This window comes from Acanthochromis polyacanthus, chromosome 21 (assembly GCF_021347895.1).
Source record: "Acanthochromis polyacanthus isolate Apoly-LR-REF ecotype Palm Island chromosome 21, KAUST_Apoly_ChrSc, whole genome shotgun sequence".
In the NCBI taxonomy this organism is placed as follows: Eukaryota; Metazoa; Chordata; class Actinopteri; family Pomacentridae; genus Acanthochromis; species Acanthochromis polyacanthus.
In genome coordinates this window covers 8,850,755-8,870,241 of record NC_067133.1, presented here as the reverse complement: position 1 = coordinate 8,870,241, position 19,487 = coordinate 8,850,755, and the positions used below count along the sequence as shown (strand labels likewise).

Sequence of the window (19,487 nt, the reverse complement as noted above, 5' to 3'; positions counted from 1 at the left end):
GACACAAATGGCACAGAAAGACACGAGAAAATGCAATAAAGACAAAAATCATTTTTGTTTTTAATTAGACAGAAGTAAACAATTTTTTTCCTCAGAACTGTAACTTACACATGAGTTAAAGTTAAAATTGAAAAACTTTTTCAGTTTTTACAGCCTTTATCTCTGATAAATGGTGTCATTTTTGGCAGTTTCTTTTGAATGGGACATCTGAAATATGAAGACTTTAGGCTTAGATTTGGTTCATTTTCTTCTTGAAAGTACAACTCACACACAATAAGGCTGAGGACTATTTTGAGGTTAAAAATCTGATTATTTATTCTGTTTTTACAGCTTCTAGCTCTGAAAAATTGTGTAATTTCTGTGATTTTTAAAAATTAGACCGGTAGAAGTAAGAAATTTTGATAAGATATCAAAATTTTAAGCTTAAATTTGCTTTTTTTTCCCCTCAAAACTGTTCAATTTAATAACTTTTTCAGTTTTTTACAGCCTTTATCTCTGATAAATGGTGTCATTTTTGGCAGTTTCTTTTGAATGGGACATCTGAAATATGAAGACTTTAGGCTTAGATTTGGTTCATTTTCTTCTTGAAAGTACAACTCACACACAATAAGGCTGAGGACTATCTTGAGGTTAAAAATTTGTTCTGTTTTTACAGCTTCTAGCTCTGAAAAATTGTGTAATTTCTGTGATTTTTAAAAATGAGACAGGTAGAAGTAAGAAATGTTGATGAGATATCAAGACTTTAAGCTTAAATTTGTCTATTTGTTTATTTTTTCCTCAAAACTGCAACTCAAAGTCTGAATACTATTTGGAAGGTAATACTGATTCTTTTTTTGGTCATTTTTGGTAATTTGTTTTTGTATGAAACACGTAGAATAAAGGTTGATTAAACATTCTGATTTTAAGCTTGAATTTGGTGAATTTTCTCTTTAAAAGTACAACTCACACATGATAATGCTGTAGCATGTTAAAAAGCAGAAAATGTGAGGATTTTTTTGGTTTTCACGGCTTCCAACTCTGATAAATGTGATTTTTTTTAAAAATCTAACATGCCTTTTAAACCCAGCAGCAGGTTTTGGGGTTCAGGGCGTCAAAGCTCCAAGCAGCCGCTGCAGAACGTTTGCATTTCTGAGGCTGGGAGCTCACAGGGATTAGGGCCGATTCGATCTTGTAATCTGCTGCCGTTAATGATGCCGGCGCAGAGCTGAGTTTTGCAGGAACGCCGGGGAAGCCGAATCAGAGATGAAATTAGCTGCAGGCGTCTCGTCGTACCACATACAGCCTCTTCGAGCGTTTAATTTCACAATTATTAAACTTTTCCTTCCCCTAACAGCCGCACAGTTGCTGCTCCTTAGTGTCGCTTAAACCGTGTGAAATCTGAGCTAATAAACAGAATGTGGCCCGGTGGCTCAGCGTGAACACACAGAAAGAAAAGCTCACGTAAATGCAGACGAACGCACACGTCTGCAAAGGTTTACTGCATCGAGCACTGAGGGGTTCTGCCCTTGTAAGGAGCGCTGCTGCAGCACCTCTTATCCTGCACAGAAAATAAATACAAAAAGATGTAGCTACAGGCTTGATGCAGAGCGAGAAGGTGAGTAAATAATAAGCAAACACTGGACAGGGTTTTCCAGCTGCAGAGGGAAACGACGTCTGTACAAAAACCAACGAAAGATCACCTGGATTTTCACAGCGACGGCATTTTTCGTGTAATTTTGTCATCTTTGTGCAGCCTTTGTGCCATTTTTTGTCCCTTTTTTGGCACATTTTTCCTCACTGTGGGTTCATTTCTCAGTCCTGCAGCTCCGTGGAAAATCACAAATGACACAAAGATACAAGGAAATGCAAGTATGACACACACAGACGCAAAACCGACCTAAAAGGTGCAAAAATAACAGGCATAAGCAACACGAAGACATGAGAAAATTTAACAAAATGACAAAAAATGACACAAAACTGGCATATACAGTGCAGCAATAATAGGCAAAAACGACAAAGACACAAGAAAATGCAAAGAAAATGACACAATGACATGCAAAATTGACACAAAAGATTCAAAAAAGACCTAAAAGACGAGCATGTCTGCAAGGGAAGAGAATTCAGAAGTGTCTTCTGGGGAGAATGACGGTAAAAATGTCACAGTAAGTGAAAGATAGCACAAAAGAGACGCAAAAGTGACAAAAAAGGTGCAAAAATAACAACTAAAATTATATAAAAACACAAAAAACATGCACAAATGACAAAAAGATGCAAAAACTGACAAAAAAAGGGGCAAAAATAACAGCCAAAAATGACACACAGACATGAGAAAATGTAAAAACGACACAGAAAGATACAAAATGTGCAATAATAAAAGGCAAAAAATGCAAGAAATTGCAAAGAATTTCACAAAAAGATGCAAAATTGACACCAAAGGTGCAAAAACGGCACCAAAATCTACAGAGATTACAAGCAAAAATGATTAAAAAAACACAACAAAATGCAAAAATGTCAGAAAAGGCAAGCATGACTGGAAGGACAGAGAATTTAGGAATGTCTTCTGTAGAGTATGACAGTAAAAATGTCAGAAAAAGAGAGAGAGACGACACAAGAAACATGCAAAAATGTCAAAAAAGTACAAAACTAACCATTAAAATGACACAAAAAAAGCACAAATGAAAAAAATACGCGAAAAATAACACAAAAGGTGCAAAAATTAAAGCCAAAAATGACACAAAGACATAAGAAAATGTAAAAATTACACAAAAAGATTCTGAATTGACCCAAAAAAATGTAAAAAGATGCAAAAAAGGCATCAAATTAGGCAAAGATTACAAGCAAAATGCAAAAATGACCCCCCAAAAATGGAAAAACTGACACAAAAGGTACAAAAATGACACCAGAAAGTGCAAAAAGATGCAAAAAGTGCACCCAATTACACCATGATTGCAAGCAAAAATGCTACAAAAACACAACAATATGCAAAAATGACACCAAAAGATGCAGAAATGTCAGAAAAGACACGCATGGATGGAAGGAGAGAGAATTCAGAAATGTCTTCTGGGGAGTACGACAGTAAAAATGTTAGAAAAAGAGAGAGAGATGGCACAAAAAAGATGGAAAAATGACAAAAAAGGTACAAAACCAACAGTTAAAACATAAAGAAAACACACAAAAAGCCCAAATGACAAAAATTGACACAAAAGGTGCAAAGATAACAGGCAAAAATGATAAAAAAGATGCAAAAATGACACCAAATTACACCATGATTGCAAGCAAAAACGATACAAAAACACAAGAAGATGCAAAAATGACACCAAAAGATGCGAAAATGACATAAAAGACACGCATGGATGGAAGGAGAGAGAATCCAGAAATGTCTTCTGGAGAGTATGACAGCAAAAATGGCACAAAAAGAGAAAAAACCTGAAGCTACAAAGCCAAAGGGAGACCACCTGGATGTTCATGGTAATGGAATCTACGGCGCGGCCTTAAACCAGCGAATGGAGAAGCAGAGGAAATGTTTGCTTGGATGGAGGCATCGATAAATCAGCAGAGGGAGGCAGTAGGTCCTAAACACATACAGTGAGCCTGCACCTGTTCATGCTTTAACGTGGCGGGATGCTGATCTAAATTCAGACCCGACAGACCTCGCGATGCCGAGAAATACACCACGCTGTCGCAAAAATGGCTCGAATAATTCTGGATGTGTGAGTTTATCCTGCTCCATTTTAGTGTTTCCATAGACGCCGTTTCAGCTGTAGGTATCTACAGAAGCGAGCGATGGATGCCAAATGACTAAAATGGCATCACCTCTCAGTATTTGCATTATTTCCAAGCTGAACAGTCGACTATTTCCTCTTATGGACAATCAAAACCACACTATTTCAGAAAGATTTGATCAGAAAGTCAGGCCTCAAAGCAACAAAAGCCAATCCAACTGTAATCAGTGCAACTAACATGACCACAGCTGTGATTTCTAATCAGCCAAACTGCATGAACGTGGTTCTAAAATGAGATTTGGACCACCGGAACTACGCAGTGAATGCAGAGTCCTGACAGTGAAGCATGGAGGTGGGAGTGTGACGCTAAGCATGACCGCTGCATCTCTTTGTGGTCATTTTTGTGGGTTTTTGTGGTAGTTTTCTGCCTCACTGAGGTCATTTGTGTGGCTTCGCTTGTTATTTGATGTACTTTTGCAGCTGCTTTGTGTGTTTTAGTGGTTATTTTGTGTATCTTCATGGTTGTTTTTGTCTCTTTATGGTCGTCTGCTTGTCTTTGTGGTTTTATGCAGAGTTCTGACGGTGAAGCACGGAGGTGGGAGTGTGATGAGGGGCTGCATGAATGTTTCTTTGTGGTCGTTTTGTGTCTTTTTGTGGTCATTTTTGTGTCTTTGTGGTTCTTTGGTGTTTCTTTGTGGTCGTTTTGTGTCTTTGTGGTTCTTTGATTTTTCTTTGTGGTCATTTTGTGTCTTTGTGGTTCTTTGGCGTTTCTTTGTGGTCGTTTTGTGTCTTTGTGGTTCTTTGATTTTTCTTTGTGGTCATTTTGTGTCTTTGTGGTTCTTTGGTGTTTCTTTGTGGTCGTTTTTGTGTCTTTGTGGTTCTTTGTTGTTTCTTTGTGGTCGTTTTGTGTCTTTGTGGTTCTTTGGCGTTTCTTTGTGGTCATTGTGTGTCTTTGTGGTTCTTTGGTGTTTCTTTGTGGTCGTTTTGTGTCTTTGTGGTTCTTTGGCGTTTCTTTGTGGTCGTTTTGTGTCTTTGTGGTTCTTTGGTGTTTCTTTGTGGTCATTGTGTGTCTTTGTGGTTCTTTGGCGTTTCTTTGTGGTCATTGTGTGTCTTTGTGGTTCTTTGTTGTTTCTTTGTGGTCATTGTGTGTCTTTGTGGTTCTTTGGTGTTTCTTTGTGGTCGTTTTGTGTCTTTGTGGTTCTTTGGTGTTTCTTTGTGGTCGTTTTGTGTCTTTGTGGTTCTTTGGTGTTTCTTTGTGGTCGTTTTGTGTCTTTGTGGTTCTTTGGTGTTTCTTTGTGGTCGTTTCGTGTCTTTGTGGTTCTTTGGTGTTTCTTTGTGGTCATTGTGTGTCTTTGTGGTTCTTTGGTGTTTCTTTGTGGTCGTTTTGTGTCTTTGTGGTTCTTTGGCGTTTCTTTGTGGTCATTGTGTGTCTTTGTGGTTCTTTGGTGTTTCTTTGTGGTCATTGTGTGTCTTTGTGGTTCTTTGGTGTTTCTTTGTGGTCGTTTTGTGTCTTTGTGGTTCTTTGGCGTTTCTTTGTGGTCGTTTTGTGTTTTTGTGGTTCTTTGGTGTTTCTTTGTGGTCGTTTGTGTCTTTGTGGTTCTTTGGTGTTTCTTTGTGGTCATTGTGTGTCTTTGTGGTTCTTTGGCGTTTCTTTGTGGTCATTTTTGTGTCTTTGTGGTTCTTTGGTGTTTCTTTGTGGTCGTTTTGTGTATTTGTGGTTCTTTGGTGTTTCTTTGTGGTTCTTTGGCGTTTCTTTGTGGTCATTGTGTGTCTTTGTGGTTCTTTGGTGTTTCTTTGTGGTCGTTTTTGTGTCTTTGTGGTTCTTTGGCGTTTCTTTGTGGTTCTTTGGTGTTTCTTTGTGGTTGTTTTTGTGTCTTTGTGGTTCTTTGGTGTTTCTTTGTGGTCGTTTTTGTGTCTTTGTGGTTCTTTGGTGTTTCTTTGTGGTCGTTTTGTGTCTTTGTGGTTCTTTGGCGTTTCTTTGTGGTCGTTTTTGTGTCTTTGTGGTTCTTTGGCGTTTCTTTGTGGTCGTTTTGTGTGTCTTTGTGGTTCTTTGATTTTTCTTTGTGGTCATTTTTGTGTCTTTGTGGTTCTTTGGCGTTTCTTTGTGGTTCTTTGGTGTTTCTTTGTGGTTGTTTTTGTGTCTTTGTGGTTCTTTGGTGTTTCTTTGTGGTCGTTTTTGTGTCTTTGTGGTTCTTTGGTGTTTCTTTGTGGTCGTTTTGTGTTTTTGTGGTTCTTTGGCGTTTCTTTGTGGTCGTTTTTGTGTCTTTGTGGTTCTTTGGCGTTTCTTTGTGGTCATTTTGTGTCTTTGTGGTTCTTTGGTGTTTCTTTGTGGTCGTTTTGTGTCTTTGTGGTTCTTTGGCGTTTCTTTGTGGTCGTTTTGTGTCTTTGTGGTTCTTTGATTTTTCTTTGTGGTCATTTTGTGTCTTTGTGGTTCTTTGGTGTTTGTTTGTGGTCGTTTTGTGTCTTTGTGGTTCTTTGGTGTTTGTTTGTGGTCGTTTTTGTGTCTTTGTGGTTCTTTGGTGTTTCTTTGTGGTCGTTTTTGTGTCTTTGTGGTTCTTTGGCGTTTCTTTGTGGTCGTTTTGTGTTTTTGTGGTTCTTTGGTGTTTCTTTGTGGTCGTTTTGTGTCTGTTGTCATTTTGTATCTCTTTGTTGTCATTTTTTTGTCTATTTGTGGTCATTTTGTGTATTTGTGGTTCTTTGGTGTTTCCTTGCAGCCATTTTGTGTCTATTTGTAGTTACTTTGCATCTCTTTGTTGCCATTTCTTTGTCTCTTTGTAGTAGTTTTGTGGATCTTGGTGGTAGTTTTCTGCCTCATTGAGGTCATTTTGTGTGTCTTCATGGTTGTTTTGTCTCTTTGTGGACGTCTGTTTGTCTTTGTGGTTTTATGCATAGTTCTGACAGTGAAGCACAGAGGTGGGAGTGTGATGAGGGGCTGATATTGTGTTTCGTTGTGGTAGTTTCGTGTCTCTTTGTTGTCATTTTTGTATCTCTTTGTGGTCATTTTTGGTTTCTTTGTGGTAGTTTTGTGGGTCTTTGTGGTTCTTTGCTGTTTTTTGTGGTCATTTTGCGTCTGTTATTTTATCTCTTTGCACTCATTTTTTGTGCCTTTGTCGTAGGTTTGTGGGTGTTTGTGGTAGTTTTCTGTCTAATTGCGGTCATTTGTGTGTCTTTGTGGTAATTTGATCCATTTTTATAGCGGTTTTGTGTCTTTTTGTGGATCTTCACGGTTGTATCGTCTCCTGATGGTCGTCTTTGTGGTCGTGCAAAAGGTGTTTGGGAGACGACATTTAAAAATAATTTAACAACAAATCCCGGCTGAGAAGATGAGTCCCAGTCTATACACCAGCATGAGGACCATCCAAAGAACAAAATCACACAAGAGTTCCTACAGAACAACAAAGTGCAAACTATGACTTGAATCCAGTAGAACCTTTGAGGGGTTTTACACCAGCATAAAAACAGCAACATCTAAATAAAACAGTGACACAAAATGTTTACAACGAAATGAACCGTTAGTTAAGAAAACCCTTCTGGAAGCTGCCGAGGCGAGTTCGGAGAAGGAGTGGGAGTCGAGCTCTCCACACACTGATTAGATACGAGTGCAGACACATCAGCCGGCACACACAGTGTACACAGAAACCTCAGCGGGAGCATCTGGAGGTGGCCGACTGTGCATCCCAGCTGTTTTCCCGGCTCCCCCATTAGCGGCGTGTGTGATGGCGAGCCATCGATAGCGCCCGGGGGGAATCATCCAGCACCTCTCCATCCTCATCAACACGTCAGCTCCACCGGCCAAATTAAACTGATTAGCCGCGATAATGACTGGGCACAAACCGAACACAGGAAAGAAGAGGAGGCGAGGGAGAGCCATGGCAACCCAGCGTGCCAATCATTTCAGACTGGAAGCAACAAGGAGGTCAGTTTGTGTCGCTCGTTCCTGGACGGAGCTCGGATCGCGATTACGCTTTTAAAAGGAACGGTTGCCGCTATCACTGCTGCCGCTCCCGTATTAAACCGCATCATGGCGGCCGTGGACAGAAGGAAACCTTGTGCAGCTCTTTCTGTTGATCTTTAGGAGGTGTTTGAATTGCTTTTAACCCGACAACAGGTTTCAAAGGCGGGTTATTTGTTCATCTTTTTCAGAAAATCACCAAAATTACACCATTTATCAGAGGCAGAAACTGTGAAAATTGGGAAAAATGTCTGTTTTTCAACTTTCAAACGGCCTTCAAACCAACCACGTTCTGCTCAGGTGGGAAAATGAGCTAAATCTAACCTTAAAATCAGGATATTTCATCAAAATCACTTTATTCTACACTACTTTTGTAGAAATATGACATAAATTAACCCTTTAGATTCTGTTAAGGACAAATAATTTGCTAACTTTGAAGCCAGTATTGACTAAACGGTTACATAACAAAAATGCTGAGAAATTCAGCTGAACTGCAGGCAGTGTTTCCACAGAGAGACTGAGAGGAAGATCAAAGCTACTGGATCGATAAAGTAAATGCAGCATGGGTCAAAAACAGGAAACAGAGGAGCAAGTTGTTGGAAGACACATTCAGCATGGTGAAACATGGGCAGAGTCGTGTGGAAAGTGTTCAGCAAGAGGACAGAATTTTTAGTTTTTCCACAGAATCGGCTTATTTTTGGGAACTTTTTGAAACAGAAAGTTGAGAAAATATCCAGAATTTAAGCTCACATTTGGTTATTTTTACAGATTCAACCTTACGTCATACATGATGCATTCAAGGAGTGTCGGAAAAGTGAAAATCCAGCAATTTTTTCTGTTTTTACAGTTTCTGGCTCTGAGAAATGGTGGCATGTTGGGGATTTTTTAACCCTCGTGTTGTTCTGCGGGTCAAAATTGACCCGTTTTAAAGTTTGAAAATGCGGAAAAAAATCTATATTTCCACAGGGAAACTTCTGATGTCCACATTTTCCACATTTTTAGGAAATTTCTGAACATTTTTGGTGGAAAAAAAGAAATGTTAAAAGTGTTTCTTTAAGAACATTCATAAAAAAAATCAACCAAAATCGAGCGAATTTCACTGGATTTTGGTTGATTTTTTTTAATGAATGTTCTTAAAGAAAACATTAGAAGTTTTACTGATATATATGGAATTACTTTAGATATTTGTAGGATTTTTTTGGGAAAATTTTAACTCATTTTTTTGAAAACATTTACAAGAATTCTCTTTTCAAATTCAGGTGATTTTTTAAAACACATATATGCATATAAATATAAAACTTTCAAGGGAAACTTTGAAGGAATTACTGGAATTTTCTTCCGAAGATTTTGCAAGTCTTCAGAAACTCGGGGAATTTTTCTGCTAAATTTTTGGATTTTTTTTCAGGAAAGGAAACATTTTTTTGGTGCCTTTAAATGAAGACAACATGAGGCTTAAAACATAACATGCATTTCAGACCCGCTGGTGGATTTCAGGGTTCGGAGGGTAACATGCAGATTGAATGAATGAATGAATTATGGATTCCTCCGAGCAGATCCCACTTTCAGCGGCTGTCAGGTCCCATCGGAGGCCCTGAATGAAGCTCAGATGAAGCAAACACGCTCCATCATCCGACGCTGACATCTCGTCCTCTAATAGCACCTTTTCCCCGCGTCACACACGCAGAGCCATTATGCCAAAATTATACCTTCGGCCTCCGGCTCGATCAGCGGGGCAAAACCTTCAATTCAATGCAAATCCAGCCTCCGCCTGCTGTCAGTAACCATGTGGCGTCTGGAGGATGCACTCAGTCAGTCCATCAAGATAAATTCGAGCTCTTCCAGCGTCCGCGAGGAATGCTGTGGGTTTATTTCTGCTTTCCGAAGGATAAAAAATGGCCAAATAAAACACTAAAACCGGGGAGGAAGGGCGATATAGCAGGAGTCTGTGTGGCATTTCATTAGATCTCTGATTGCAAAATTAAATTGAAGCGGCTTATCTCGACTTACTCAGCCTTTCTGCTCGCACATTCAGCACTATCAAGGTCAAGAACACTTTGGAGCTCGACGAATTGTTCTACAGCAGCTCAGCGTTTCCTAAGAACCTGACAGTTAAGTCCAACATAAACAACAACAACACAAATCGCACGTATGTGTGTTTTTCTGCAGCTTATTCTGAGATTGTTTTCAGCATCAAAAGAAAGGACTCTTTGTTTCTGGCGCAGTGCGAAAGATAAAGTGCATAAAAACTGTAACAAACGCGTAAATAACTTCATACACTGTTAAAAAAAATCTGTAAAATATTTGTGGATCTGGCAGAAAAAATATGTAAAAAAAAAACAGTATAGTATAACGTTCAAAAAAGTAATGGTAAATATCTGTAAAAGAATGAGAATTTTGTTCATTTAAAAACTGTAAAATGTGCAATTTTACTGTCACAAACACTTTAAAAGCACAAAATATTTGAAAAAAATCATAATTTACAGTTGTGGACTTTTTTTATTTCATTAAAATGCAAATTAATATTTTTTTTCTGTGAATTGAACAAAACAAGGAACATTAGATTAAAAATAATTTGTCTTTAGAGAATTTGTCTTTCAAATAACAGTGAATGTGTAAAAAATGTTTTTGCTAATTTAAATACAGTGAAATATGGATTTAAAAAATGCAGATTTTTCTGTGATTTTACGAGAAAACACCTGTAATTTAATAAAACAGGGAACATCTGTAAAAACTAGTAAATTATTTTTGTAAATTACAAAATATGCTATTAATATTTAATAATATTAATATTGTATTATCAATATAATATCAACCATATATTTCAATATTTTATACATATATTTTGTCTTTGAAATAAAAGCAAATATCTGTAGAAAAAAATAATATTTTTTTTCTGATTAGGTGCAGTTAAAATAGTGCAATTTTACAGCTAAATGTTAGAAAAGAACAAGCTACCATTTGTAAAAATACAGATTTTTCTTCTTTTATTAGTTAATATCTGTAATTTAACATAAATGGGAAAATCTGTAAGTTAACAATAACATCAGTCAACAAACTAGTGAAAAACTGTTTTAAAAAAAATCTGAATAATGAATGTGTAAATCTATTTAGGTGATGTGAAGCTTCAGGTGAAGTTGCTCAGATCATTGACTCCATGACACCAGGAGGCGCCATTTACCACTAAAGAAATAAAAAAGCAGGAAAGTAAATCAGCAAAACACATAAAATTGCGGCCTGTAAGTCTGAAAATCTTCATCATGTGAAGGTGAAACCTTGCATGGAGTCATTTAATTAGACTAATGTTACTGTAAATAAAGAATCAGCTGATTCTGAGGGCGTCAGGTGGGACTTTTTAATTGATTTTTCATGCTGAGACCCACTAAAACCTGCAGGCGTGGACGGATTGACATGTTTGCTTTGGAAGGTGTTATGTTTGTCTGCAGCTGAGCCTCTTCTTTTTTTACACTTACATGAAAACCATAAAACGCCGCGTTTTTTCAAGCATTACATGTTTACTTGTTGAAAAAGCTTCAACTTGTTGCCTTCGAAGCCCTTTTAGGATTAATTCCGACCCGCTGGACAGAAAACAAAGCCACTGCACCGGTTTTTCTGTGTGGAGGTTTAAGTTTGTCTTTGAAGCTTTGAAGCTGCCTCCAGATCTGCAATCGAAGCCCTGGAGTTCAACCTGCAACCCCTGAGCGGCCGCACAGCACGAAGCCTGGTTCTCAGCTTTATGTAAGCGGGAAAACGCATGTATGTGGAGTTATTTTAGTCGATTCTGAGCTTCTCCTCTCAGTCGGTATTGAGTGTTTCAGGTTTCAAAGTCAGCATCGTGCACTGTATGTTAGATTGAAAAAACACCCCCTAAAAAGCACTTAAATAACTCCATACACTGTTAAAAAAAATATGTAAAAAAAAGTGAAAATCTGGCAGAAAAATATGTAAAAAAAAAAAAAAGTGAAATAGGACAACATTCAAAAACCGTAAAAGATGTTAAAAATAATGGAAAAGACATGTAAAACAATTAAGCTTTTTAATTTAAAAACAGTAAATGTGTCATTTTAAGGTCACACACTTTAAAGGGACAAAATATTTTGAAAAAATATTATTTACAGTTGAAAAATAGATAACATTAAACATGATCTAGATTTTCATTTTTAGCTATTTATTTTAGCAATTTTTAAAACGAGACATGTAGATTAAAGCATTTTTGATGAAATATCACAATACTGAGCTCAGTTTTGGTTCATTTTCATGATTAAACTGAGCGAAACGGACGAGCAGATGGAGAAAAGTTGCAATTTTACATCATTTTCTTCTGTTTAAAGCATCTACCTCTGAAAAGTGACGTTATACCAGTCAGGTTTTGGGGTTCAGAGGAATAAAATGGTCCCTAATCATACACAGATAAAACACATTTGTCCATGTTTCCACCAGCTGTGTTAAGGTCTAAATCTGTAGGTTTGCTCAGTGAATATGATGTACAAACATGCAAAATTTTAAACCCAGTATTCAAACTCTGACAGATTCCGCAGAAGCAAATGAGGGAGTTTTAGAGCTGCATCGCCTCTTGATTTCTCTCGTAATGATCGTATCACGGCTAATTTGGTCGAACCGCTAAAAACACACCGACAAAAACAAAACGCTTCTTGAATTCCGTCCTCCAGCTCAGAGCTTTTCATTTCCCCTCCTGCTCTCAGAGGATGCCGACGCTCTCTGGCCTCCCTTCTGCCGCATCCTTTTGTCTGAGCGGCTCCGATTGTTTTCACCGACATGAAAACTGTGACTCACCGGTGCTAAAGACGCTGCAGGAGAGGATTCTGGGTTCGGTTCGCCTTGGAGGACGCGTAATGCGTTTGAAAACCGGGCCGCACGTTCGCATGACTCATGTGGATCTGAAGAAACATTCGGCTCCTCAAACACATTTAGTTTCTCGGCAGGTTATTTTTAAAGAAATATGCCAGTAAGTGAGGTAATTTGATTCACGTCACGGCGCTTTGAAAATGTCAGGAAATGAAAGAACCCACACAGCTTTCAGGAAAACAAAATAATATCACAGCGAGTGTGTTCCGTATTGTAGTAAATAGAGAGAACAGGAGGAGGGTCTGCATTCATTATTCCACATACCTGCCCGTTGTGCTTGTGTGAGCTTGGAGTAAACCACATCAGCAGACTCAATCAGTGTTTTGCTGGTTTGGATCATCTAGGAAGACAAAGAGGACATGAAGTTAATTTGCAATTTGTCTCAACGTCAAGCAGACATCCGGCTAAACAAAGAAGGCCGTGCTATTGCAGTACCCAGCAGGACTGGATAGAATGTCATTTAAATGTCAAATGATTCAAAATCACATCATATAAAGTGATTCCATCTATTCTAAGTCATCCGTGCTCATGTAACATGAAAAACTTCCTCATTTACTGCATCCATCCATCTCTATTTCTGATGGCAAACTCAATCCAACTTTCAAATTTTGTCAGATACGTTCCATCTTTCTTCAGTCACTCAGACTCTGACCTCCGTTCTTTACTGTCACGACCATGCATTCACCGTGGTAGACCTCACTAGGTGCTGTTTTATGTCCAGGTAGTGCTTTTTAGGTTCATTTGATGGATAAACTCTTGTCTGATTTTATTCTTTGCATGGTTCTGATGCTGGAATATTCCTCTTCGTCAAGCCTTTTGGGAACTGAGAGCCATCTTATCAATCACTATTTTGGTTTATCCACAGACTTCCATCTCTAAATGTCATCTCCACAACACCTTTTGCACTCATGCAGCCCCATATCATCACACTCCCACCTCCGTTCTTCACTGTCAGGACGATGCATTCACCGTGGTCATCCTGGTCAGGTTCATGTCAAACATGCTGGACTCCACCTGAGCCCAACAAGTTTATCTTGATCTGACCAAAGAATTATTCTCTCACCATTAATCATGCTTCTTCTTATGTTCGTATCTAAAATCTCATCTTCTTTTATCTGGTGGGATGTGATTAAAAAGTAATCTCATTAATTAGAGGCTTGGTAATTAATTAATCACGATTAATCACATTTCTGTCAAATAGCAATATTTGAAACAAGAAGGAAAGTTTTTCAATTCAATAAAACTTTGGTTGGACGTGGACAAACCAACACTGATCGTAAAAATAAAAATCTTTGTTTCATTTCTATTTATCTGCATTTTTCGTCTGTCTATTACATTCACAGATTACTTCAAACTCAAAGTGTAATTACAGCGATTATAATCAACATTTTAAGACTTTTGTAAACTCAAGCACTTTCATGTCTTCTAAAGTGGTCTATTATGGGTTGGTTCCACCGTTAGCAGGACTGTCATAGCTAATGTTAGCTCTGGTGCTAACAGCAACATGTTTTACATTGAGGTGATGCCGTCAGCTTGACCTGATCAGAAAACTCTTTGTTGCACAGTTTGCACACAATCAGGCTTTTATCCAAGATGCCATCAGGAAGATTTTTAAAGAAAACTTTCTGCTCAACAAGCTCAATGCGGTCTCGTCTTCATTCATTGTTCAACAAACTTTCTTGTGCATCTTCTTCGCAGCTGGAAAACAGACTTTAGGCTCATTACCGCCACCTACTGGGCTGGAGTGTGCATCAGTGTTACCGGTGTGCCAGAAATTAAGGAACTGAGGTTTAATGCTCTATTTTTTCTGTAATTAATTAGTTGAAATTAACGCGTTAAAGTCCCAGCCCTACTTCTTTTGTACCGTCGTTTTGGCACGGTTTGAGTTTCATAGAAACTCTGATTTCCACTGATATCCCAGCAGCAAATCTGAAGCAGCTGCTGTCTTTTCATAGCTAAAAGTAAAAGCAGTTCACTGTGTGTGGAGTCATTTTTGGGCGACGACCACTGCAGCCCTGCTTAGTGGAACTATGGCTCCTTCCATACCTCCTGATCACTGATCCAACTGTATTTTCATTCATTTTCAGTTGATCTTCCTGGATCCTTTTCCATGTTTGTGAAGTCTCACAATCAGATTTTTCTCCTCCTCTGTTCAATTCTTCTCCATGTGGAGCCATGATGCAGACACAGACACAGTCCACAGGTCCAGAACTGAGAGGGTTCTGCTGCTCAGTTCATTTTAGAACCATGCTCATGCAGTTAGACTGATTGGAAATCACAGGCGGAGTTTACTTTCTGTGGCTTCACTTTGTTGCATTTAGCTTCTACTTTGGGGCTTCAATTTTTTTTAAAACTTAATATACTGTTTGTTGTTGATTGTTAATAACTGAGAAGTGCTACAATGTTGAATCACTTGACATTTAATTCATTTTGCACGGTGGTTTGCTCACTTGTGCTGCTGCAAAAAGTGACAACAAACAGAGAAATACTTCATACAGATAGCTGAGGGTCGTCTTTCACAGCACTTTGCTAGCTAGCCGCGGCTCATTCTGAAGTATTTCCGCTGAACTCTCTGCTGCTGCTGTGTTTCCAGGCACAATAACAGTTCAGGCTTAACCCAATCAGGGCAAAATAGCTGTCATGTAAATGTCCTTATCAGATTACATTAATTGCGGTGAGATCCTAATCAGAGGAAGCAGATTCTTTTCAATTAATTGGGTGTGCAAACAACATTTCGTCTGTTAAGCAACCGCGAGAGCTAGCGGAGATAAAATGCATGGGAGAAGCAGAACTGAAAGCTGCCTGTTGAAGTTTCGCAGGCTTTTAGAAGACAAAATAAGCTTTAAATTATTCTTTACTTTATGCTAATCTGAAAACATCTATTGTAGAGTCTCACCTAATAGCAACATAAAAACATAAAACCATCTGCATAAGTGGAGCAATTTGGGTTCCTGTCAGAGTTTTCCTGTACTCTTGCACTATTTTTTTGATTCCGGCTGACTGTAGCGATGGATCTCCACCTCTAATGCTGCATCTCACCAGCACTCGCTGTGGTTTGAGGCTTAAACAATGCCACAGTTCTGATGAGGAGCAGCTGCAGCAGCAACGCAGCATCGAGGAGGAGGCTAATGAAGTTTCACACTCCTGTTGGAGGCAGGAAGTCTCGGATTAAGTGTGTGTGCAACATCTGTGTGTGCATGTGCGTGCCTTGTCTTGTTTCGCTTCTATTACGAGAACTGGTCTTGCAAAGTCAGCTCATTCTGGATGGTTGTTTTACTAAGAGGATGATCTGAACATTAAGAAAAGTTTGTGCATGTTACAGTTGCAGTAAAAGCGAAAGCAACTCAGGCGGTAAATATTTCTAAGAGTAAAAATGCAGCCTACATGTTTTGGAGCTGCACCACATTCTGGTCTTCAAAGTAGCACAAATTGGTAAGAGTCTCCAAACGGAAACTTTGCATAAACCTTCTGAACTTAGTTCCTGTCACAATTTTTCTCACTGTGGTTCATTTTTCACTGTAATATAAAGTCCGGGACCTCTACAGAAACAGAACAACCATGATGAAGGAGAGAAAATTCAGAAATGTCTACTGTGCACAATGATTCGGGAACAAAAATGATACAAAGGAAATGCAACAATGACACCAAAAAATGTAAAAGATGCAAAAATGACACAAAAAGATGGAGACATAACAATAACAAAGATGCAACTAGATGCAAAAATGACAAAAGAAGAAAAAAAAGACACAAAAAGTTGCAAAAGCAGCAGACAAAATAGACACAAAGACACAACAAGATGCAAAAATGGCACAAAAGGCACAAAGAAATGCAAAAATGAAAAAAAAATGAAGAAGGAAAGAACATTTTTCATTTCTAACATTTTTTTTAAAGTGCCTATTGGTGCTATCACTGCTGGAAAAAGAAATGTTGGCTCTACATACTACAGATATTTTAAGATAAACATTTTTATTTTAGTTTCCATTCTTGTCTCCTCTCTGCTCTGTGAAAACAGTCTGCAGCAGGAAAGTCCCTGAATTTTCATCATGTGACTGTTGATCACAGCTGAGTCACTAATAATTAGTCGGTTTTGACAGGAAGTGCAGAATTTTTTTGCTTTTTACAGAATCTGGCAAAAACAAACACTTTATTTTCATTGAATTTTTAAATGAGACGTGGAATAAAAGGGATTTTATTAAACATTAGTTCGTTTTGGCTAATTGTTCCAAACAAAACTGCAAGTCACACATTATTATAATATCATGATTAGTTCAAGGACCATCAGAAAGGTTGAACATTGGATGATTCTTCCTGTTTTTGCAGTTTCTGATTCTGGTATATGGTGTCATTTTGGCGATTTTTTACAAGACAGCATGCCTTTCAAACCTGCTGGCGGTTTCTGGGGTTCAAATAATCAGTTAAGATGACATAATGATGATGTAATATGAAGATACTATGTTCTGAGTCCATTTCACCTGATGTATAGGTAGCTGTAATCAATTGAAGCGACTAAGAAGCAGAACACAGCAAACCTCCACTGTCTGTGTGCAGTTACATGAAAACATTCAGGTAAATGTGTGATTGTGTTCCACCGGTCTGACCTCTTGTTCAGCTCAGGGTCATCCATCAGAGTGACTGAGGACACGCCAATGTTCTGCAGTAAACAACCTGCTGTTGGCAGCCGTGAAGTAGCTACACAAATGTACACACACACACACACACACACTAATGCGAACACACAGCGTCCTCTGTTCTTGAGCAGAAACTGTGGCAACACGCCAGTCTGAGGGAACTGCCAAAACCAAAGCATCAGGACGAAGAAGTCTCAGCAGCAACATCTCGAAGAGTGCAACGGTCACATTGGAGAAGACGTGACATTTTCAGTGACTAATCCAGAAGAAAAATACACTTTTGACAGATATTTTTTTGCATATTTGTCCAGCGGAACCACAGGTGTCTTGGCAGCATCTCTCCATGATGCTGCCACCACCATGCGTCACAGTGGGGATGGTGTGTTTGTGATGATGTGCAGTGTTGGGTGTCCGCCAAACATTGCGTCTAGTTTGATGAACAAAAAGCTCCACTTTGAAGAACAAAGAACTTTCTTCCACTTAACTTCAGAGTCTCCACATGCTTTCTGGTCTAGATCTAACATGAGCTTTTTTCAACAGTGTTTCTCTTTGTCTCCCATTGTCACCACTGGCCTCTCTCACTAGTCTCTTTCTAGAAAATCCTTCAGAGCAGTCATAGGTGTCTTGGTTTCCTCCCTCACTAGACTCTTTTTTGCTCGGTCTCTCAGTTTTTGAGGACGTCCTGCTCTAATCAGATTTACTCATGTTCCATCTTTCTTCCATTTCTTAATGACAGATTTAACTGGACTCCAAGGGATATTCAGTAACTTGGAAATCTTCTTGCTGTTCAACAGTCTTTTCTCAGAGTTTGTTGGAGTGTCCTTTAGTCTTCATGGTGTAGTTCTATCATTAGTGCTGATCCACCAGTGACTGGACCTTCCAGATACAGGAGTCTTTATACTACAATCACGGAGACACATTCACTGACGTCAGATCATCTTTATTTCACTAACTGTGGGACTTCTAGCACCAACTGGCTCCACCTGAGTTCAATTAGTCACTTTATGTAAGAACTTATTCGTTAGTTTGAATTATCACCATTACTTCCTCGAAATCTGTTTTCATTTTGACATAAAAGAGTCAAAAAAAGCCAAATTAAATTGACCATGATTCGTTGTACTGCAGGTAGACTGAATGTTTGTCGTCCTCTAAAATCCATAAAATCTGACATTCTGTTCCTGCTTTCCAGCTAGTCCCCAGAAAGCATTTTTTTTTTTTTTGTGGACTGGAGCGTGAGAGTCGCCCTGACAGCCTCCTGCGAAGCCTCATAAAACCTGAAGCAGCTTCTTCCATGTGGAGCTGCAGCTTCGGCCTGGATGTCTCCTGTAGGACGCTGTTGACCTGAACGATGCTGGACGACTCCCACGAAGCATCGCGAGGGAGGGGAACCAGCGGGTGACGACTAATTACAGACAGAGTCCTCCAGCCTCCCCCTTTGGGCCGAGCCGATGTCAAGTGGTGAAAAATGCAGTGTTCTTGTCGGAGAGGAGGTTCAGGACATGTGAAATTACACTACGAGTCGCTGCAGCTTGACAGTCTGACTGGTCAATTAGGAGGTTTGTGAAACTCATCCAGCTGTGTGAATCAAACGCTGGCATTAAGCGAGGCAGTAAGATAACAATCTGCTTTGTTTTTTTTCTTTTCTAATTTATATTTGTCAGCACAGCGCACACAAAGATCTACACAGAGCTGGAAACGCTGCTTATCGCATCATCCCAGGGCAGCGTTTGTTATCATACTTAACTGCTTGAGTGCTCTGACATTTTATCTTTACCCAAGGTAGATATTTAGTCGGATGTTACACAATGTAATAAGTGAGGTACTGTCTCGCATGAACACAGTGTAAGAAGCATCTAAGTGTTTAAAGAGAGGGGAATACACCCCTGTGAAATACAACTTAAATGTCAAGTGATTCAAAACTGTGTATTTTGGGTATTTTCTCTCGTGTAAAATGAAACAGTTTACATTTACCAGGTTGACGACAGCAATGCAGAAGTAAAAAAAAAATTTATTTTGGTGACAGGCTCAGACATTCTGTCATCCTTCATTGTTTTCAGCTGGAGGGGTTGTGTTGCTCTACCTTTCTCTTCAGAATACAATGGTTCACTGTCAGGACTATGCATTCAAGCTAATCGGCACTTGTCCAGGTCGTAGTTTTTCGTTGCTTTCTTCTTTAGAATCTATTCTGCAGACTGGGAATCATCTAGTCAGCTAGTATTTTGGTTTATCCACAGACATTCATCTATAAGTGTCATCTCCCCAACACCTTTTGCCCTCATAAAGCCCCATATCATCACACCTCCACCTCCGTGCTTCACTGTCAGGACGGTGCATTCACTGTGG

General features: G+C 38.9%; 1 protein-coding gene across 1 annotated transcript in view; it reads right to left on the bottom strand.

The window, feature by feature from the left end:
* plcl5 (phospholipase C like 5) overlaps positions 1-19,487 on the bottom strand; it is a 108,825-nt gene that overhangs the window by 11,368 nt on the left and 77,970 nt on the right. The window contains 1 exon segment of the mRNA XM_022209043.2: positions 12,781-12,856. Coding sequence (XP_022064735.2) covers positions 12,781-12,856 — 76 coding nt within the window.